This window comes from Meriones unguiculatus, chromosome 19, assembly GCF_030254825.1.
Source record: "Meriones unguiculatus strain TT.TT164.6M chromosome 19, Bangor_MerUng_6.1, whole genome shotgun sequence".
NCBI lineage: Eukaryota > Metazoa > Chordata > Mammalia > Rodentia > Muridae > Meriones > Meriones unguiculatus.
In genome coordinates, this window is record NC_083366.1 from 50455054 (window position 1) to 50472921 (window position 17868).

General features: G+C 40.3%; 1 protein-coding gene across 7 annotated transcripts in view; it reads left to right on the forward strand.

Annotated features, from left to right (window-relative positions):
- The first annotated feature begins 470 nt into the window (after positions 1 to 470).
- Positions 471 to 17868, forward strand: part of Prpf4b (pre-mRNA processing factor 4B) — a 32558-nt gene continuing 15160 nt past the window's right edge. For 6 of the 7 annotated variants that reach the window (XM_060372660.1, XM_060372658.1, XM_060372663.1 and 3 more), the window contains exons 1-7: positions 473 to 658; positions 7566 to 8762; positions 10540 to 10713; positions 13875 to 14030; positions 15216 to 15297; positions 16604 to 16814; positions 17525 to 17598. In XM_060372660.1, coding sequence (XP_060228643.1) covers positions 618 to 658; positions 7566 to 8762; positions 10540 to 10713; positions 13875 to 14030; positions 15216 to 15297; positions 16604 to 16814; positions 17525 to 17598 — 1935 coding nt within the window. In that variant the 5' untranslated portion in view covers positions 473 to 617. Of the gene's footprint in view, positions 659 to 7565; positions 8763 to 10539; positions 10714 to 13874; positions 14031 to 15215; positions 15298 to 16603; positions 16815 to 17524; positions 17599 to 17868 lie in introns of all 7 variants that reach the window. The other variant, XM_021652067.2, reaches the window with a different exon arrangement.

Here is a 17868-nt window from a genome sequence, read left to right on the forward strand (position 1 = left end):
CAGCATCAGCTCCTTAAACTGCTTTATTCCGCTCTTTGGCGTAAATCTAGAACTGGTCTCGGCTCGGCATCAGACGTTATCTCCCGCTTATTCCCCCCTAAACAAAGCTTTCATCCCCACGTAAGTCACACCACAAAGAGCAGAAGGGGACCCGGGAGGGTCTGTGGCTGTGTGAACTAGGCCAGGTCTACGAGCCGGTCAATCGGCAGTAGCTAAGCGACACAGAGTGATCTTCACCGAGCTCCGGGCCCCCCAGAGAATCCGCTTCCAAAGACGCGCTCCCAGCGCCAGCACCCCACCCTCCGCTCCTCTCTCCGGCACGTTCCCACACGTCAGAAGCTTCCCCAGGGGCCGGCGCTCCGGTTAGCAGGGCCTTGATCTCCGCAGAGCCCGCCCCCTGTGCCCGGAAGTGACGTCACGGCGCCGCGTCCCGCCCCCGGACGTGGGTTGTTTTTTTTTTCTCCTCCTATCCGGATTCTTAGCGCGGACACCTAGCGCCGCTTTTCTTTACGCGCTCTGCACATGCGCGACTGCTGTTCCCTTCTTCCTCCGCTTCCGCTGCCGTCCACGGTTCGCGGAGCCGCCGCCAGCGCCGCGGAGAAGTCGGGAAGTTCAAGATGGCCGCCGCGGAGCCCTCGTCGCTGCGGGAGCAGCCGGAGTAAGTGCACTGCGCCGCTGGCCCGAGCGGGGTCAGCGGGGCCGCCGCGCAGGGCACGGCGGCGATCTGAGCGACGGGCGGGAAAGTTCAGGCCTAACGGCGACAGCCAAACTTTGCCTCTCCGCGCGCCGTGGGTGGTGCGGTGGGAGGCGTGGAAGCGGCCCCGGCTTTGCTGCCCGTGGGGCCGTGGCTGTTGGGGCGCCGGCAGCGCGGCCTGCTTGGCGTCGTTGCCCCGGGAGGCGGCGGCACGAGCGGCCTCTACAGGTCCAGTTAGCGTGGCGGCGGCTGCTGCCCTGAGGTCGCGCCTTCCTGCTTCTCCCCTGGGCACCGTGGAGGTCTCAACCCTTGGCGACCTCCGGGTGGGCGACCCGAGGGGGCAGTGGCGGCAGGCAGGCCAAGCCCCACTTTCCTAACGCATACACTGTCCCTGTGGTCGTGCTGATGGGATAAAAGCAGAGACAGAGGTGCTAGGGTCACACTTTTTGACTGTCCCGGAAATTGTCTGTGCTAGCGAAGTCCTTCGCCCTTTATTCATCATTCCAACCACAACCCGGCGTTTCTCGCCCATTAGTAGCTTATCTCCAACTTTCAAACTTGAGACAAAGTAAGGTAGACGACCTGTCTCTTGAGGCCTGGCAATTTTTGCCCTATTTTATGGTATTTTAGGAAGGGGCATGGGAGAAGTATTAGGAATTGTTGCTACTCCTAAACCATAACCGTCTGTTTATGATTAAGCTCATATAAAAGTTTTGGGGGGGTCAAGAGAACACATCCTTGAATAGGCAAAGGCTAGCCGTTGCTTGAGTCAGAACAGTGTTATGTCTCTCGTGTTTACACTGGGAAATCTTAACTTCAAAGAGAATGGCCCTGAAGGCAGTGTGGCAGCAGCACCCCCCCCCACACACACACAGACAATCCCGTTTACATCCGCATTATCTATGTTTCCAGCCTCTTTAGAAAAGTGTTCGATACCGTCTCCAGCAACTTGTGACAGAGGGCAACTTTGCCACCAGATAGCCTGCCTGACTGACTTACTGCGAGTCTAATCCTTGGTTTCCCTGTCGTTTGCTTTACTCAGCTCGACAGAGAATTTGTTTTTATTAGGAATGCTTGAAGGTTGCACAGTATTTTGTGACAGTTTGGCTTTGCAGAGAACAGATAGGGTTTTAACTAGACATAGCTTACTGTTTCAGAGTTGTGTGGCAGCTGCAGGATGTTCAGTAAGATGATGTCTTCGGCTGTACAGCGAAGTGTTCAGGTGATCTGAAGAGCTCTTGGTATCGTGTCCATTTATTTAATTTGAGGGGAGAGTTCATTCACATTTAGATTCAGCCGTATTGCATTTTGCATATTTAAATAATGTTGTTATAGACGTGCATTTGTCTAGGCGCTGGAAACTGTAAATAACACTGACAACCGAAGTTTTTTGTTTATCCTTTCCCAACAGAGGTTGTGTAAATGGAATTTTTTTCCCGTATGCCCAATTTTCACTAATTTGAAAGCGATTAATGAAGAAAATGGCAATTTGATAGGAAATTAGGCACGATGTGTGTTGCTGACCACGGTCCTCAGTGTCTAGGTGGCTTGCAGTTTCACTGGATAGCTGGTAGTTACAGGGAAGCTATTCAAAATAGAAAATTAAGAAAGAATACACAAATTACTTAGTTTTAAAAGTCATCAAAGGCCCAGAGGTCTTCTGTTGTAATGGCCTGTACATTTGTCAGCTTCTTTATTTATATAACTTAAAAAACATTTATTTGCAATCCTAGGGACCAGGTACTATTAAAATCATTCAAATAGTAGCTCATTAATTCTTTTAACAATCCCGTGGAGGTAGATACTGTTATTGATGGTATTTTATGGATGATGAAACTAACACAGAGAAATTCAGTAGTTTGCTCAAGGTCACACTCCGATAGACACGTTTAACTTTGTGCAGTGTGGTTTTAAAGGCCACCTTCTGACTATTGTACTGTGACTCCTTTTTCAGTTGCCCTTAAGGTTTAAAGTAATATTTTTTTATAGTGTCCCAGAAAAATCATTGTAGGGGGTGAGAAGGATTTAGGATCAAACTCAGAACCCTTTGCACATGTTAATAAGCAGGTGCTTTACCCCTGAGCCACATTCCCTGCCCGAGATCATTGAGCAGGGCCCGAGATCATTGAGCAGGGCCTGGCACTAGGAGTAAATCCAGACCCACCCTTACAGTAGCCTAGGGAAGCGCTCAACTCTCCTGAGTAGATGCACCCTACACCGCTGAGCAGGCTATGTCATTCAGGCTGCTCTCTCAAGGGTTGCATTTGCAAGAAAGCCCCACCATGCCCAGCCAAAGGTATTTTTTTATGTGACATTTCTAATACATTAAAATGTAATTACTGAAATGTGATTTGGAAAAGGTAAGGACAGAAGCTAGTTTTAAGGCTTATTGGTGTTTGGGAACCATTCTAATATGTTTCCATCAATTCTGTCTTAAACGTATTTCAGTTTGTAAGAGAAAGTCACTTAATTATTCCTTTACATTGGCTTTGCACAGTATTAACATAATTTTTTTCAAGAATTGTCTTAAAAAATTGTCTGGCTCATTTTTCTCTATGGCATAAGTTGAATGCTTCCCAAATAAGTTTATTAAGACTATCCTAGCTGGGCCAGTAGTGGTACATACCTTTAATCCCAGCATTCCAGAGGCAGAGATAGGCAGATCTGTGAGGTTGAATACAGCTAGGGCTACAAAGAAATCCTGTCTTGAAAAGCAAAACAAAAACAAACAAAATACTATTGATAACTAGGCATGATATTGTACAACTCTAATTCCAGCTCTTGGGAGGCAAATTTCTCTGAGTTCCAAGCCAAGAGAAAGTTAAAGTAACACTAGTGCTTGGTCATTGATGACTGCGTATTATTTTGAAGTTGTTCTGTGTCCTGTATTTTATGCCGGATCCTCTCAAAACTTTGGTTGCTTGCAGGGTAAAACTTAACAAATGAGCAAACTGCCAAACCACCTTGTTGTTGTCTCTACTTTAGATTCAGTGTTAATCCTGCGTGTGAATAGCTATTAACTAGTACCAGGTAGTAGGTTGTCAGTAAATACTTGTTTTATGACATACTTGTTGTAGACAGGCTAGTATGCATTCCGCTTGTTACATTGTAAAATACAAATATAAAGAATAGCTTTATATAGTTTCTGTTGTCCCTGTAAGCTATCTAAACAAACAAATAAAACCATTATTTATCATAGCCAGCAGCCTTTTACTGAGCTTTAAGAGGACAATGTTGATAATGAACCCGGTTTTTGTTACTTTATATACCCATTTCTTGTGGTGCTGGTATAGAACCCGCTTGACACGTGCTAGGCACTGTGCCATGGAGGTGCCCTTAGGACCGTAAACTGTAATTTTTATTTCCTGAAGTTTGTTTTAAAAGATGACTGAAGAAGATAGTTTACTGTCTGAGTACATAGGATTGTTTTGGTGGATCCTAAGGTAATATTTTTTTTCCACTGGAAAATTATTTGTAAAATTGTAGATTTTTTTTTAAAGCTAGATTATGTCACAATTCTTAAAGAAACTTATTCTACACTTAGGCTATAGGTATTTGATTTACTACGCTATACTTAATATTCTCTTTCTACTATAAAACAACAGATTTTTTTTTTTTTCAAGAAATGAGTAGATTTAAATAACTTAGGGTATTGCTATTAAGTATCAAGGAGTAAATACAGTGTGTGCACATAGAAATCTGGGAAGAATGAGGTACTAAGGAAGCAAAAACCAGGGCTCTTATGTAATTACTGTGACTATATTTTATGGGAATTTAATCCAGTTGTCACATCCTATGGTTTGTCCGTGTTACTGATTATCCAGTTTTTATAGCTGAAGAAAATGCATTTGAGGAGTACCTTGCTCAAGGTTATAATCGCTGCGTTTACAGTCAGATAGTTTGATTGTAGAATCATCCCCTTTTGATGGTATTCCTTATAGTAATATATAGTAAACCCCTGCATCTTCACAGGATATGTTTGAGCAGGTGTATTTGTTTATACATACACAATAATGTTCTCTTACTTGGGGCAATTAGTTCATGCTAAACACTGTTACAGATAAGCATTTTAAGGTAGGTATAGTTATTTTCCTTATTTTATAGAAGAGATGCCTGTGGTAACAGACTCCTTAACCTTGCCAAACCTGAATCCCAGCACTCAGGAAGTAGAGGCAGGCGGATCTCTTGAGTTCCACTGCAGCTAGGGCTACACAGAAACCCCACTGTTGGGGGAAGGGGCGGCACGCTGCACTACCCCCTTGCCAAATGCTCACAACCCTTAAAGTAGTGGAATCAAGTTTTCACACCCGGGCATCTAGCTTGGGGACTGCTTACTTTAAAAGCTGTTTTATGTAGTGTGACTTACAGTTATATTTATGACTAAAATTCTGCATTGTGGATACTTATATTTTATATGCTATTTAAAATTAATGCTTTATCTTTAAAAATATTAGTATATTTCTTGACGTTCCCCCCCCCATCAGGCAAAGTCAAGGGGGAAAAAAACCCTCCTCCCATCTTCTGGATGAGAGATTGTTGAACGGGAAAGGAATCCTCTGTGTCTCCTGTATCTGGAGCAAACTTGAAATACCATTGCGTAGTCTTTTTAAGTGCATGTGCATCTCCCCTGCTGTATAACATTAAAATGTTTTTTAATTAATGTGCAAAGATAATGTATTTTTCTTTCAGGTCTTTGATTTTTAAAAAAATTGTGATCCAGGAAACCATACTATATTTATCCTGTATCATCTCATACTGTACTAGCAAGAAACTGTCCCACACGAAAATCTGATTCATGGGACAGTTTCTCTGCACATCTTTTCAGTTCATTCTCCTTTCCTATAGTCCACTGTTCCAAAAAATGGACTTGCTATATTTTAGGGTTCCCTTTGTTTGATGCCATGTAGTGGCTGTGTGTTTTTCACACTTCATTGTTGTCAGCTGAAAATTTCACTCAGAAATATTCTGATCCTTCTCCCCTACCAAGTTGTTGAAAACTGACACCTGCCTAGAGGACAAGACTGTATGTCCCAGCTCCTGCTACAACCCCCCAAAATGGCAGTGCTTTTATAGAGAACCCAGCCAGCACTCTCACCTCGCAGTCCTGTACCTCAGTCATTCTTAGACTCCCATATATTTTCTCATCTGGAGTTGTTTCACTTGAGATCTTAACCTCTGTTAGACCAGGGTTTCCCAGGGGACTGATGCCCTGGCTGCAGGGACTGAGTGCATGACTGACTTTTGCTGTCAGCTTTCTCAGTTTGGAGTGCTCTTTCTCTCCAAATCTTTGCTCACTCTCTGTTAGTTCACCTTTAGTTTTTAGCCCACATTTCTTCTCAGTTAACATCTTCTCTTCAGCATACCCACTTAACAACTGGGTTAGATTGACAGCCCCCCCACACACACTTACCTATGATTTACAAAACACCCTTAACTGTTCTAAAAAATGGCTTTAGGTGCTCTTCCTTGTTCTAACACCCCCTTGTTTGTGTCTTTTGTCATTGGTACTTCTCCATTGTTTTGTGGTGTTTTTTCCACCGTTCCATACTTTCCTTAAAGGAGGCAAATATGTCCTTGCACATTTTTATTTTCCAGTCACATTGCTGAATACTGCATGTAGTAGCAGGTAATTTTAAAATATTCATAGATCTGTGAATAGATTCATGATTCCTCCTTTGTAAGAAATAAAAACAAATAAAAAACTTAATAAAAATACCAGGACTATATAATATGAAGGCAGATGAACACCTCTTCCTCCAGATTAGTGTGGTGTCCTAAACCCAAGACTTCCTTTTGTTTGCCTTTGGTCCCAACTTGTAGTGGTGAAGTGCCTTCAAAGGGAAAAATTATTTCTTTCTGGTTGTCAGAGCTGTGATGTTTGGTAGGATTGGCCCGCTAAATAAGTTGTTTTATCTAGAGTGGTTTGAATTATAGTGACAACCCCCTGTAAGTCAAGGAGCATCTGCCACACTGTCGAGCCTGTACTTAATCTGAAATTACTGAACATTCTACCTTGATAGGTGAGAGTCATAAACTCATTAAACCCCAAGCATTTAAAATACAGACGCTCCCTTAGTGCATTCTTTTTTACATAGCACCTGTGAATACAAACATAACTTAGGATAACAGTTTCTGTTTGAAATTCAGAGAGATTAAATAATTTGCTGAACAAATACTGGATCAAATCCTAAGTTTCTGGTATTTGACTACTGTTAACCTCCAGAATGTCCTTCCCTGTGGTTGTTTTAGCTAGGTAGCTAGAGACCCCAAGAGTCCTCACTCCCCGATAGTTCTCTTAGCCCATAGGGATTTCTTTATATTGTCATTGTCCTCTTCAGAAGCTGTCAGGGCACAGTGACTGCTTATTTTGGGGTTGGTCAATATTAGCCTTGTGATTGTTTTTCGAGAAGGGCTGATTAGGTGAGATGTATTCACAGTAAGTAAACTGCTAGGTTCTTTGTCAAGACACTAAGTTTTCTGAGTATTAAGAGGAAAAGATTCAGCTTTTCAGTATGTTAGTGTCTGTGCTTTATGAAAAGAGAAAGTGGGCTTTTTGTTTAAGTAACTGTGAGAAATGTTGGTTTAAAATCAAATTACTGGAGTAAAATTAATTGGATTTTATTGTTGCTGGTTTGGATTTCTTTCAGTTAAATGATGTTTTTAAACACCATAGTTTTTAATTTGGCTGTTAAGACTGGTTGTTATGTTTCCACCACCCCAGCTCTCATCATAGGTCTCCTTTGAAATAAACACCTGAACTTCAGCATCTTAGTGATTAATGTGTACATTAAGATTATTTTATCATTACTGTTGTTATAACTGAATACTGGATAAAAATTGTGATTGTAAAATGTGTTTTATGCATTTATAGGATGGATGATGCTGATAATTCTGAAAAGAGTATAAATGAAGAAAATGGGGAAGTATCAGAAGACCAATCTCAAAATAAACACAGTCGTCACAAAAAAAAGAAGCATAAACACAGAAGTAAACATAAGAAACATAAACATTCCTCAGAAGAAGATAGGGATAAAAAACACAAACATAAGCATAAGCATAAGAAACACAAAAGAAAAGAAGTTATCGATGCTTCTGACAAAGAAGGCCTGTCCCCTGCAAAAAGAACTAAACTTGATGATTTAGCTTTACTGGAAGACTTGGAAAAACAGAGAGCCTTGATTAAAGCTGAGCTTGATAATGAGTTAATGGAGGGAAAGGTCCAGTCTGGAATGGGGCTCATTTTGCAAGGCTATGAGTCTGGCTCCGAAGAAGAAGGTGAGATTCATGAAAAGGCAAGAAATGGAAATAGGTCCAGTACCAGGTCTTCCAGTACACGGGGTAAACTTGAAATTACGGACAACAAAAATAGTGCAAAGAAACGAAGTAAGAGCAGATCCAAAGAACGGACTAGACATAGATCGGACAAAAGAAAAAGTAAGGGAGCTGTTGAAATGGTAAGAGAGAAAGCAAATAGGAGCAAGTCTAAGGAGAGGAGAAAGTCCAGAAGTCCATCCAAAAGAAGCAAGTCTCAAGATCAAGCAAGAAAGTCAAAGTCCCCTACCCTTAGACGGCGGTCCCAAGAGAAAATTGGGAAGGCAAGATCTCCTGCTGATGAGAAGATTAAGATTGAAGAGAAAGGTAAAGTAAAGGATAGGAAAAAATCACCAATTGTAAATGAAAGAAGTCGAGATCGATCTAAAAAATCCAGGTCCCCAGTTGACTTGAGAGATAAATCCAAAGACAGAAGGTCAAGGTCCAAAGAGCGGAAGTCAAAACGGTCTGAAATTGACAAAGAAAAGAAGCCAATTAAATCTCCTTCAAAAGATGCTTCTTCTGGGAAGGAAAATAGGTCACCTAGTAGAAGACCTGGCCGTAGTCCTAAAAGAAGAAGTTTGTCTCCAAAACCACGGGACAAGTCAAGAAGGAGTAGGTCTCCGCTCCTCAATGACAGAAGATCTAAGCAGAGCAAATCGCCTTCTCGAACACTGTCTCCAAGCAGAAGGGCCAAGAGCCGGTCCTTAGAAAGGAAACGGAGAGAGCCAGAGAGGAGACGACTCTCTTCTCCAAGGTAGCCTGGTCATGAAAGAGTCATGCTTTTTACTAGTGGTGTATATTTTAAAGGAAAAAAGAGACTGTAAAGCTAATTTTAAATGAGCTAGTGATGAGTGTCATAATTTTCACATAATTGAGTACATTAATTATATTAACACTTAAGTTTTGGATAATTATGTATGTTTTACAAATAGTTTGTCTATTTCTTTCAAATTTCTGACTTAATTTAGCCCCTAATTTGCTCAGTCAACCACTTCAATCTAAACAGTTTACTAAAATCTGTATGAGATTATTTTAGCTGACTGAGAGGGAGTCCTTCATAAACCTTTCTATTTCTGTTTGGTGGGAATGGTTTGAGATACGGTCTCATGATGTAGCAGTGACTCTCCTCAAATTTAATGCTCCCACTTCAGCCTCCTAAATGCTTGGAGTACAGGTGTATTCTACCATGTTGGCCTTAATTCTTGAATAGTGTACAATCAAAGAAATGATTTACTAGAATCATAGAAATAAATTTGGGGAAAATAGAGGCGTTTTAGAAACTGGTTTATTGTGTATATAGGAATTGCGCATTTTGAAATTAATCTGCCAAGTTCTACTTACTAAAAAGATGTTGGCTTGTAAAGATTATATGAATTCTAGGCTATTGACTCATTTTTCTTTATATGTTCAATGAAACTAAGTTGGTCTTGAAATTTATGTTATCATATTCAAGAATTTTCAAGAGTGTTTTCAAAGTGCCATCTTAAAAGATTCTGTAGTTTTTACTTGTGAATAGCATTATATTAAAGATCTCCCTGTTGCCTTTATCATTCTGCTTTTAGGCTGTTAGTTTTACGTATTGTTTTTATCTGAAGTGTTTCTTAGTCATCCTAGGTATTCCAGTTTGAAAGCTTTATTAAAGACCAAACTTAAAGTATTTATTCAAAACACATTCTTTTGTTTTGATTTTTATTAATAGATGAGGTACATACAGACTAAAGAAAAAACCAAATAATGGAGAAGCCTCTAAGTTCTTGGCTTCCCCATTCCTGTACAGCTTCTCTCAATAAGTTTATATCCTGCTAGCCCACTTCATATGCACATATGGTTGAATAGAAGCATTTTCTTATAAATAGAGTCTTGCATTTTTTCTCAAAGTACAGACAGTATACTCTTTTGGAAAAATGCATTGGTGACAGTATATATAGGCTCATTTAAAAATATTTTCTGACAGCAAATGTAGCTGTTTCATATTTTGCTAATGAACATTAGATGGGTTTATTTTTCACTATTGTATACAGAGATGTTTGTTGGTTATATTTGAAGCTTCTTCGTAGAATAATCATAGAAGTGGATTTGCCTGGTCTCCTAATAGGTACAGCTTTATCTTAGAAAGTTCAAGTTAACCCTGACCTGCACACATGTGCCAAGGCACACAAATGCACACATGCATCCAATAAACAAAAGATTCTTAACTATAGAAATGCCAATACGTAGACACTTCAGAATGAGGAAGTAGAGTATTATGACCTGTTTGGAGAAGTTTCTTCAAAAACATCCAAAATTAGAGTTTCTTTTGAACTTATAAATAGTATTTAAAGTCTTACATTTTTAAATCATTGGAAATGAACTTTTATTTTATGCCTTTTAGAATACCATAATGCCAGTGGAGTCATCTGCCTTTAAATGGTGATACAAAGTAAATTAGTCAGTTACTCTCATTAAGTTTGTGAATCTTATGACTTATACATGTTGACAGATTCTTTTGGTTTGTTGTGTTTTTCTCTGAACTTGAATTTGTTCCCCCTAAGAACACGACCTCGGGATGATATACTCAGTAGATGTGAACGATCAAAAGATGCCAGCCCCATCAATAGGTGGTCTCCAACCCGAAGAAGAAGTAGGTCCCCCGTTAGAAGGAGATCCCGTTCCCCACTGAGACGCAGTAGGTCTCCAAGAAGAAGAAGCAGGTCTCCTCGGAGAAGGTAAATAAGGACAAATGTTGTCTTCTGGACTGGTTGATCTTTGGTTCCTTTTGAAGCTTCAGTTAGGTCCATTGGCAGGTTTTCCTGAAGACCATTTTTCTCTGAAGTATTTTTGTTGTGATCCCATAGCTTCCCTTCTGCCAACATGTGGTACTGTGCACAGTTTTCTTTAGTGTGGTTTCCTTTCAGATTTATGCAAAACATTGTTCTCTAAGAAAGAACTTAAAGGGCTGGGGAGATGGCTCAGCTCCTCTTCCAGAAGACCCACATTTGGGCCCAGCATGATTATAACCATGTGTAACTCCAGTTCCAAGAGATCCAGTGCCCTCTTCTGGCTTTCTTGGACACCTGCATACACATGTTATTCATGCACACAGACAATAATAATAATAATAAATAATAATCTTTAAAATTGATAATATTTAGAAACTTTTTAAACTATCAAGGACTTTTTTTTTAAAGATTGTGTAAGTAACTTGATTTCTGATTTAGGGTTTTCTGACGATAAACTCAACTCATTGTTAGAAAACATTTTATATAAAGTGTGTATTACTTATAGATTAATTAAAAAAGGACTTTAGATCCATGCATACATTAGCCTGAACTTACGTAAATAAACATTCTTTTAACGTCTTTTTTTTTATTTTATTTTTTTTATTTTTTATTTTTTCTTTTAACGTCTTTTAAATATAGTTTAGGAAGACAATACACCAAAGGTGGCTTACATTAGAACCACCTTACTTTTTTTTTTTTTTTTGAAATGATCTTCCTAGAAATTGCATAGTCAGAGCGCTTCTGCTCAGTGTGAAATTTATGCCTTTACTGAGCATCTACTGCCAGTTTGTATAATTGTTGTGATCTTCTTCCTGACCAGACTAGGGAAAGTAGTGTTTTTGCTGCCACCTTCTTAGCAGCTCTCTTGTTTTCTCAGTTACAGATCAATTTTCTCTTTGTAGAGCCATCTTCTCATGTGTGCAGGTGTCCTAGATTGCCAGAGGGCTTTGGATCTCCCAGAACTGGAGTTACAGGCACTTGTGAGCTTCCGCATGTGGGTGCTGAGAGCTGATTGTAGGTCCTCTGCAAGAACAGTAAGCTGGGCTGGAGAGATGGTCCCATGCTTCAGAGCCCTGGCTGTTTTCACAGCAGACCTGGATCCACAGGACCCACATGATGGATTACAAATCTCCCTTTTCCCCTCTCACTGTAAATAAATGAAGTAACTAATATTTTCAATTTTGAAAAGGAAGCCTTAGGATCACATTAGACTTACATGTTTGTCTTTTCTATGTCTAGTAAACAGTAGTGTTCGTTTGCGTTGACTGTGACTATGGGAAGAGGTGCTTGCACAGAGCCTGACTAAGTTTAATCCCAGATCCTACAGGTGTCAGCTGAGCACCACATCTCAAGAGTTGTTTTTTTCGACCTCCACACATGTGCCTGTCACACACACACACACACACACACACACACACACACACCATAAAATTTCAAGACTTTATAAAGTAACACACTCTACCTGTGTGTACAGTCCTCAGTTCTGACAGGCACATGTAGTCACGGGCGAGAAGATCTTGCCATTTTGATGTTAGCAACTCTGTTGTCCTGTCCTTGTAGTTTCAACTTAAGGCTCACAGAAAACTTTTATACACTCTCACTTTTGAAGTTTATCTGATTAGTAATACAGTTGAAAATGAGCACAACTGGTGTAAATAGCTTGAGATCCAAAGAAAACATCATTTTTTACTACATTAATAAATGTGTGGCTGGAGAGATGGCTCAGATGATATGAACATTTGCTATGCCAGCGTGAGAACCTGAGTTCACATGCCCAGCATGCAGATAAGAAACTGAGCATGACTACATATACCCTTGACTCAGGCATTTAGGGTATAAGACAGGTGCATCCTGAGAGCTGGCCACACTAGCTGGAAAGAGTTTCCAGGTCATTGTGAGACCCTGCCTCAACGCAGTAAACTAGATGACAATAGAGAAAGACATCCTGCTCTGGTGTCTGCATTTTTACACATAAATGTGTGTACTCACCTCATGCACATCTACACACAAGAAAACATGTGCATGTACATGGTATGGACCAGTAGCATATGAGTCACAACTCTTGGTGCTGTGAGAGCATAGAGGTTATGGTAGTGTAGCTCGGTGGTCGAGTGCTTCACTAGCACTCACAATCTTTGGAACAACTAAAGAAGCAAGAAACACAGTGTTTGTTCCTGTTAGGTTTAACTCCACGAGAAAAAAAAATTACTGTTTAGTTGTTTAAATTTCTAAGTGAGGCCAGAGAGATTTTTCAAGAGCACATGCAACTCTAGCAGAGGGCCAAGGTTTGGTTCCCAGCACCCACATGGTGGCTGACTTTGTTTTCTGTAACTCTGGTTCCAGGGCGTTGAATACCCTTTTCAGGGTCTGCGGGTACCAGTTGAACACATACATACATAAATTTAGACCCTCACAAACACAATCTTTAAAAACAAATTTTTAATGACTCTCATTCTTGCTATTTCTACCAGTCCCCACAGCTTCCTCCTGGGATTCTGTGGTGTACCACCATGCCCAGGTGCCTTTCTTTAATAGAATAGGTTTTGAAGATGTCTTGGTTTGGGTTTCTGTTACTGTGATAAAACACCGTGACCAAAAAGCAAGGTGGGGAGGAAAGGGTTTATTGGGCTTACATTTCCTGATCCATAGTCTATCAGGAATTCACGACAGGAGCTCAAGCAGGGCTGAAAGTTGGAGGCAGGAGCTGATGCAGAGACTCTGGAGGGGTGCTGCTTAATGGCTTGCTTCACGTAGATGCTCGGTATGCTTTCTTACAGAACCCAGGACCTCCAGCCCCGGAATATGCCTCCATTGTGGCACCACCCACAATGGGCTGGGCCCTCACCCATTCATCACTAATTGAGAAAAATGCCTTACATCTGGATCTCAAGGAGGCATTTCCTCAACTGAGACTCCTTCCTCTCTGACTCTAGCTTGTATAAAGTTGACACACAAACCAGTCAGTACAGAAATCATTTAGGTTCACAGAAAAATTGAGCATATAGTTTAAAGTCCCCCTTTGTTCTTGCGACAGATGGGTGTCCTTTGCTCAGTTTAATTGTTACTTTAACAAATATTTATGTGACCTTTTTTTTTTCTTCAAATAGAGATAGAGGTCGAAGGAGCAGGTCACGTTTGAGAAGAAGGTCTCGATCACGGGGTGGTCATAGGAGAAGGAGCAGAAGCAAAGTAAAGGAAGATAAATTTAAAGGAAGTCTCTCGGAAGGAATGAAAGTTGAGCAGGAGTCTTCGTCTGATGATAAGTAAGAATGGAACTGTCACCATTTCATGGTTTTAGTGTAGGAAAATGTATGTAGTGGAGAGCATCAGTTTCTGCCTAAATGTCACAAATGAATCCCTGATTTCTTGTTGAATTTAAAAGTTAACCTTTTGTGCTTATTGTCTAGATTGAGTTAAATGTTTTACTTAATTCATTATTTTATTGTTTTCCTTTTGCTTTTATTAGAAAGAGGAGACCAATTTAGGGGAAGAAGTTTCTATACAAAGTTTAGACTTTTCAGTGTATGTCAGATGTGTGGTTTTCGGTTGAACTATTTGGTAGCCAGTATATGTGTTACAATGAGATAGAGAAACACTTCAATGACTAAGTTTTCTAAAGTATTAGAAAATGTTTTAAAATACAAGCTTCTAAATGCATTATCTCAGAAACAAAGCTGATTCAGTTGAGTATTTCTCAGTAGCACTTCTCGCCTCTCTAGAGACATTTTGTTCATGTCTGAAGACATTTTGTTGTTAGCTGCAATACACAGGCCAAGTTTCCCTCCCAAAATAATCTGTGCCCCAAATCAGTAGTACTTGGGTTAAGGAGCCCGATTGGTTCTATGACTGGGAAGCTGGAAAGGAGAAACATTCTTCCTAGAGTCCAATGCAGTCACAGTGTACCTAGTAGGTCATCAAGACTGGGGTGGACGTTGAAGAACATGGGAATGCACAGTCCAGGTAGTGGTGGACATTGACCCCTGTTAGTCTTCTGAAAAGAGTCAAGTATTTACATGTATCCTTTTGGTGTTGTTGTTTTCATGTCGGTTTTTGCTGGATTTGCAGGTGGCATCAGAGCCTGCTTGCAGTTTTGATAGGAAATAGAGCAGAAGCTTCGATGAGCTTTCTGTGATCCGGAAAAAAAAAAATATAACAGCTTATTTGTCTGGCTTTAGAGATAAGAAATCTCAGATCTGGGCAGTAAAAGAACTCTTTTCTAAGGTCACAAAAAGTCACTGTTGGCTTTTTTGAATATAGAGATCTTTTTTTGTTTCCAGTTTGGTGCCATGAACTAAGTGAAGGTAAAGTTTGCTAGGCTTCCCTTAGACAGCTCAGAGCCTTCCTTGATCAGTAGTGATGGTTTAGAATGGCTTCAGCTTTACTTTTAAAATGTACAGGTTAACAGTTTGGAATTCTGTAAAGATGTTTGACAGTATTTTTTTTCAAAGCCTTGAAGATTTTGATGTGGAGGAAGAAGATGAAGAGGCTCTAATAGAGCAGAGAAGGATACAGAGGCAGGCGATTGTGCAGGTATGTGATGTTCCTTCCAGTGCTCAGGACTTGGTACAAGAAAGGCTTTTAAGTTGAGCAAGGAAGGGATTAGTAACAGCAACCAGGTCACTAAAATAGTTTACACACATGAGACTAGAAAAGATGGCCATTTCTTTGTTTTGTTTTACATAGAATTGTGATGTAAACTTCTTGTGTAAAACATGAGACTATGAAGTATTCTTTTTTGAACACATAGGAAATTCTTACATTGTAGGTTAAATTGGAAGTTCAGTTAGCAAAATCAATTATCTGTTACTATACAGAAGAAAACCACTTTACTGTCTAAAAAGAGTGGCAAGTTTTATAACTGCAATTTTGCTTTAATTTTCTTTTTGCGTGTGTGTGTGCACGCGTATACACACACATGCATGTATGCATTGTAGCCTAAGTATGGAGCTGAGGGTGATTTGATAGGAGTGGTTCTCTTCCTCCATATGTGGGTTCTGGAGGTTGAACTTGGGTTTCCAGCTTGATGGCAGTTGCCTTACACTGAGCTGTATTGCCAGCCCATAATTGGAATTTAAATGAAAGTTGAGTGAGAACAGTCTTTCTACATATCTCAATAGTCATGAGGTATTAAGATTTGCTGCTTTGAAAGACAAACCACATCTCCTTGGCTGTCCTGAGAGAAAAGCCTGATACAGCCATTGGAGCCATTGGGGGCAATAGTCCTCATAAAGCCTTCCCAAGGATAAAGACAACAATAGCCATGACACACTTGGCAAACTGAAAGGTAGGAAGCTGAGGAAAGGATCAACTCCAGAGGAAGCAAGGCACACCTGGAAGGTTTCAATGGCACTGTGGTAGAATCTTTATTAAGCTGATAACCCTGAAAACTTGGTTGAATCTGTTTTGCCCTCGGACAGGTTCACAATCCCTTATATACCAGGTGGGCTTCAAAACATAAGACATTTTTGAATGTTAAGACAGTAGTATGATGTGCATCTCTAGAGGCACATCGCTAGAGCCATCTGGGGAATCTAAAACAGATCCTGTAATCAATACTAATATTTTAAAAATGAGATACGTGAGTAGTCATACCAGAGGATAATAACAGTGATAAATAGAATTTCATATGGTCGGGTCAGGTTTTACCACCTGATGAATGTAAACCAAACACAAATACTTTCAGAGTTTGTGAAATTTGGAATTTTGTAAAGATTGTGCACTTGATCAAGCCAGGTATGGGTACCTTTGTTTTACATTTGCATGGCTCCCAATGTTGTAAAACAGCAATTCTGGTTTATCTGGATTTATGAAGCTGATGTTTCTGTTGTTACTATAGAAATACAAATATCTTGCTGAAGATAGCAACATATCTGTGCCTTCTGAGCCAAGTAGTCCTCAGAGCAGTACAAGATCACGATCGCCTTCGCCAGATGACATCTTGGAGCGGGTGGCTGCTGATGTAAAAGAGTATGAGCGGGAGAATGTCGACACATTTGAGGCCTCAGTAAAAGCCAAGCATAATCTAATGACAGTTGAACAGAATAATGGTGAGTAAAAGTATCTTAACAAAGCTTTTCTCTGCAGTTTTAGTTGTATCACCTTATAATTAGATTTGAGGGGAAGTAAAAGAGAGTAGGAGTACTATGCTTAAGTAATGGTCTGTATGAATATGCTTTTTCGCTTATTTTCTGTATATATGTGTCTGTATGGTAGTGGTACACGTGCAGGTCAAGGGACAACCCAGATTTTATTTCTCAGCCGCCAGCCACCTTTTCTTGAGAAAGGGTCCTGTGCTGGTTTGGAACTTGCTGAGTAGCCCTGGGTTACTGGCCAGGGAGCCCCTGTCTTTGTCTCCCTCCCACTGGGGTAACAAATCCATGCTGCTGTGGTGCCTTGCATTTTTGTGCAGGTTCTGGCAAGGCTGGAACTCTATTGATTTTTATTTCTTGTCAAGGATATGTGTATTTTATTCAGCCATATGACAGTGTGTGTGGTGGGGGGTTATAGCCATCCTTTGGATACTAATTTAATAAAAGTGCTATCAGGTCATTTTTAGTCCTGAGCCAGAGTTTTGGAATAGTTGCCTAGAAGGTCAATGTGCAAGAGAGAAAAGAAGTTTGACTAATACTATTGACTTTTCTGTTGACTTAGCTTCTGTTTTCATTTCTCAAGATTAATGTAAGAAGTTTGATTAATACTGATTTTTCTCTTTACTTGGATTTTAATTTTTCAATTATAAATGCATATTTCTTTTAAGGTTCATCTCAGAAGAAGCTTTTGGCTCCTGATATGTTTACAGAATCTGATGACATGTTTGCTGCTTATTTTGATGTGAGTAGTTTTAATTCAGTGACATGGGGAAAAGTCTATATGTCTAGGACATTTTAGCAGTTACAGGGAGAAATGAGGTCCACATTAACGGTATCAGAAGTGCTAACATCTGGGCAGGCTATGTGAACAGCACCTCAAAACTAAAGTGAACTAGCTTTGTTTTCCCTGAGGAACAAAGTTTTTAAAGGATGCACAAAAGAATTGGAAAACTTCACCAAAGTTGCACACTCACTCAAAAGCCTAAGTGTGTAGTGCTTGTGTGCATACCAC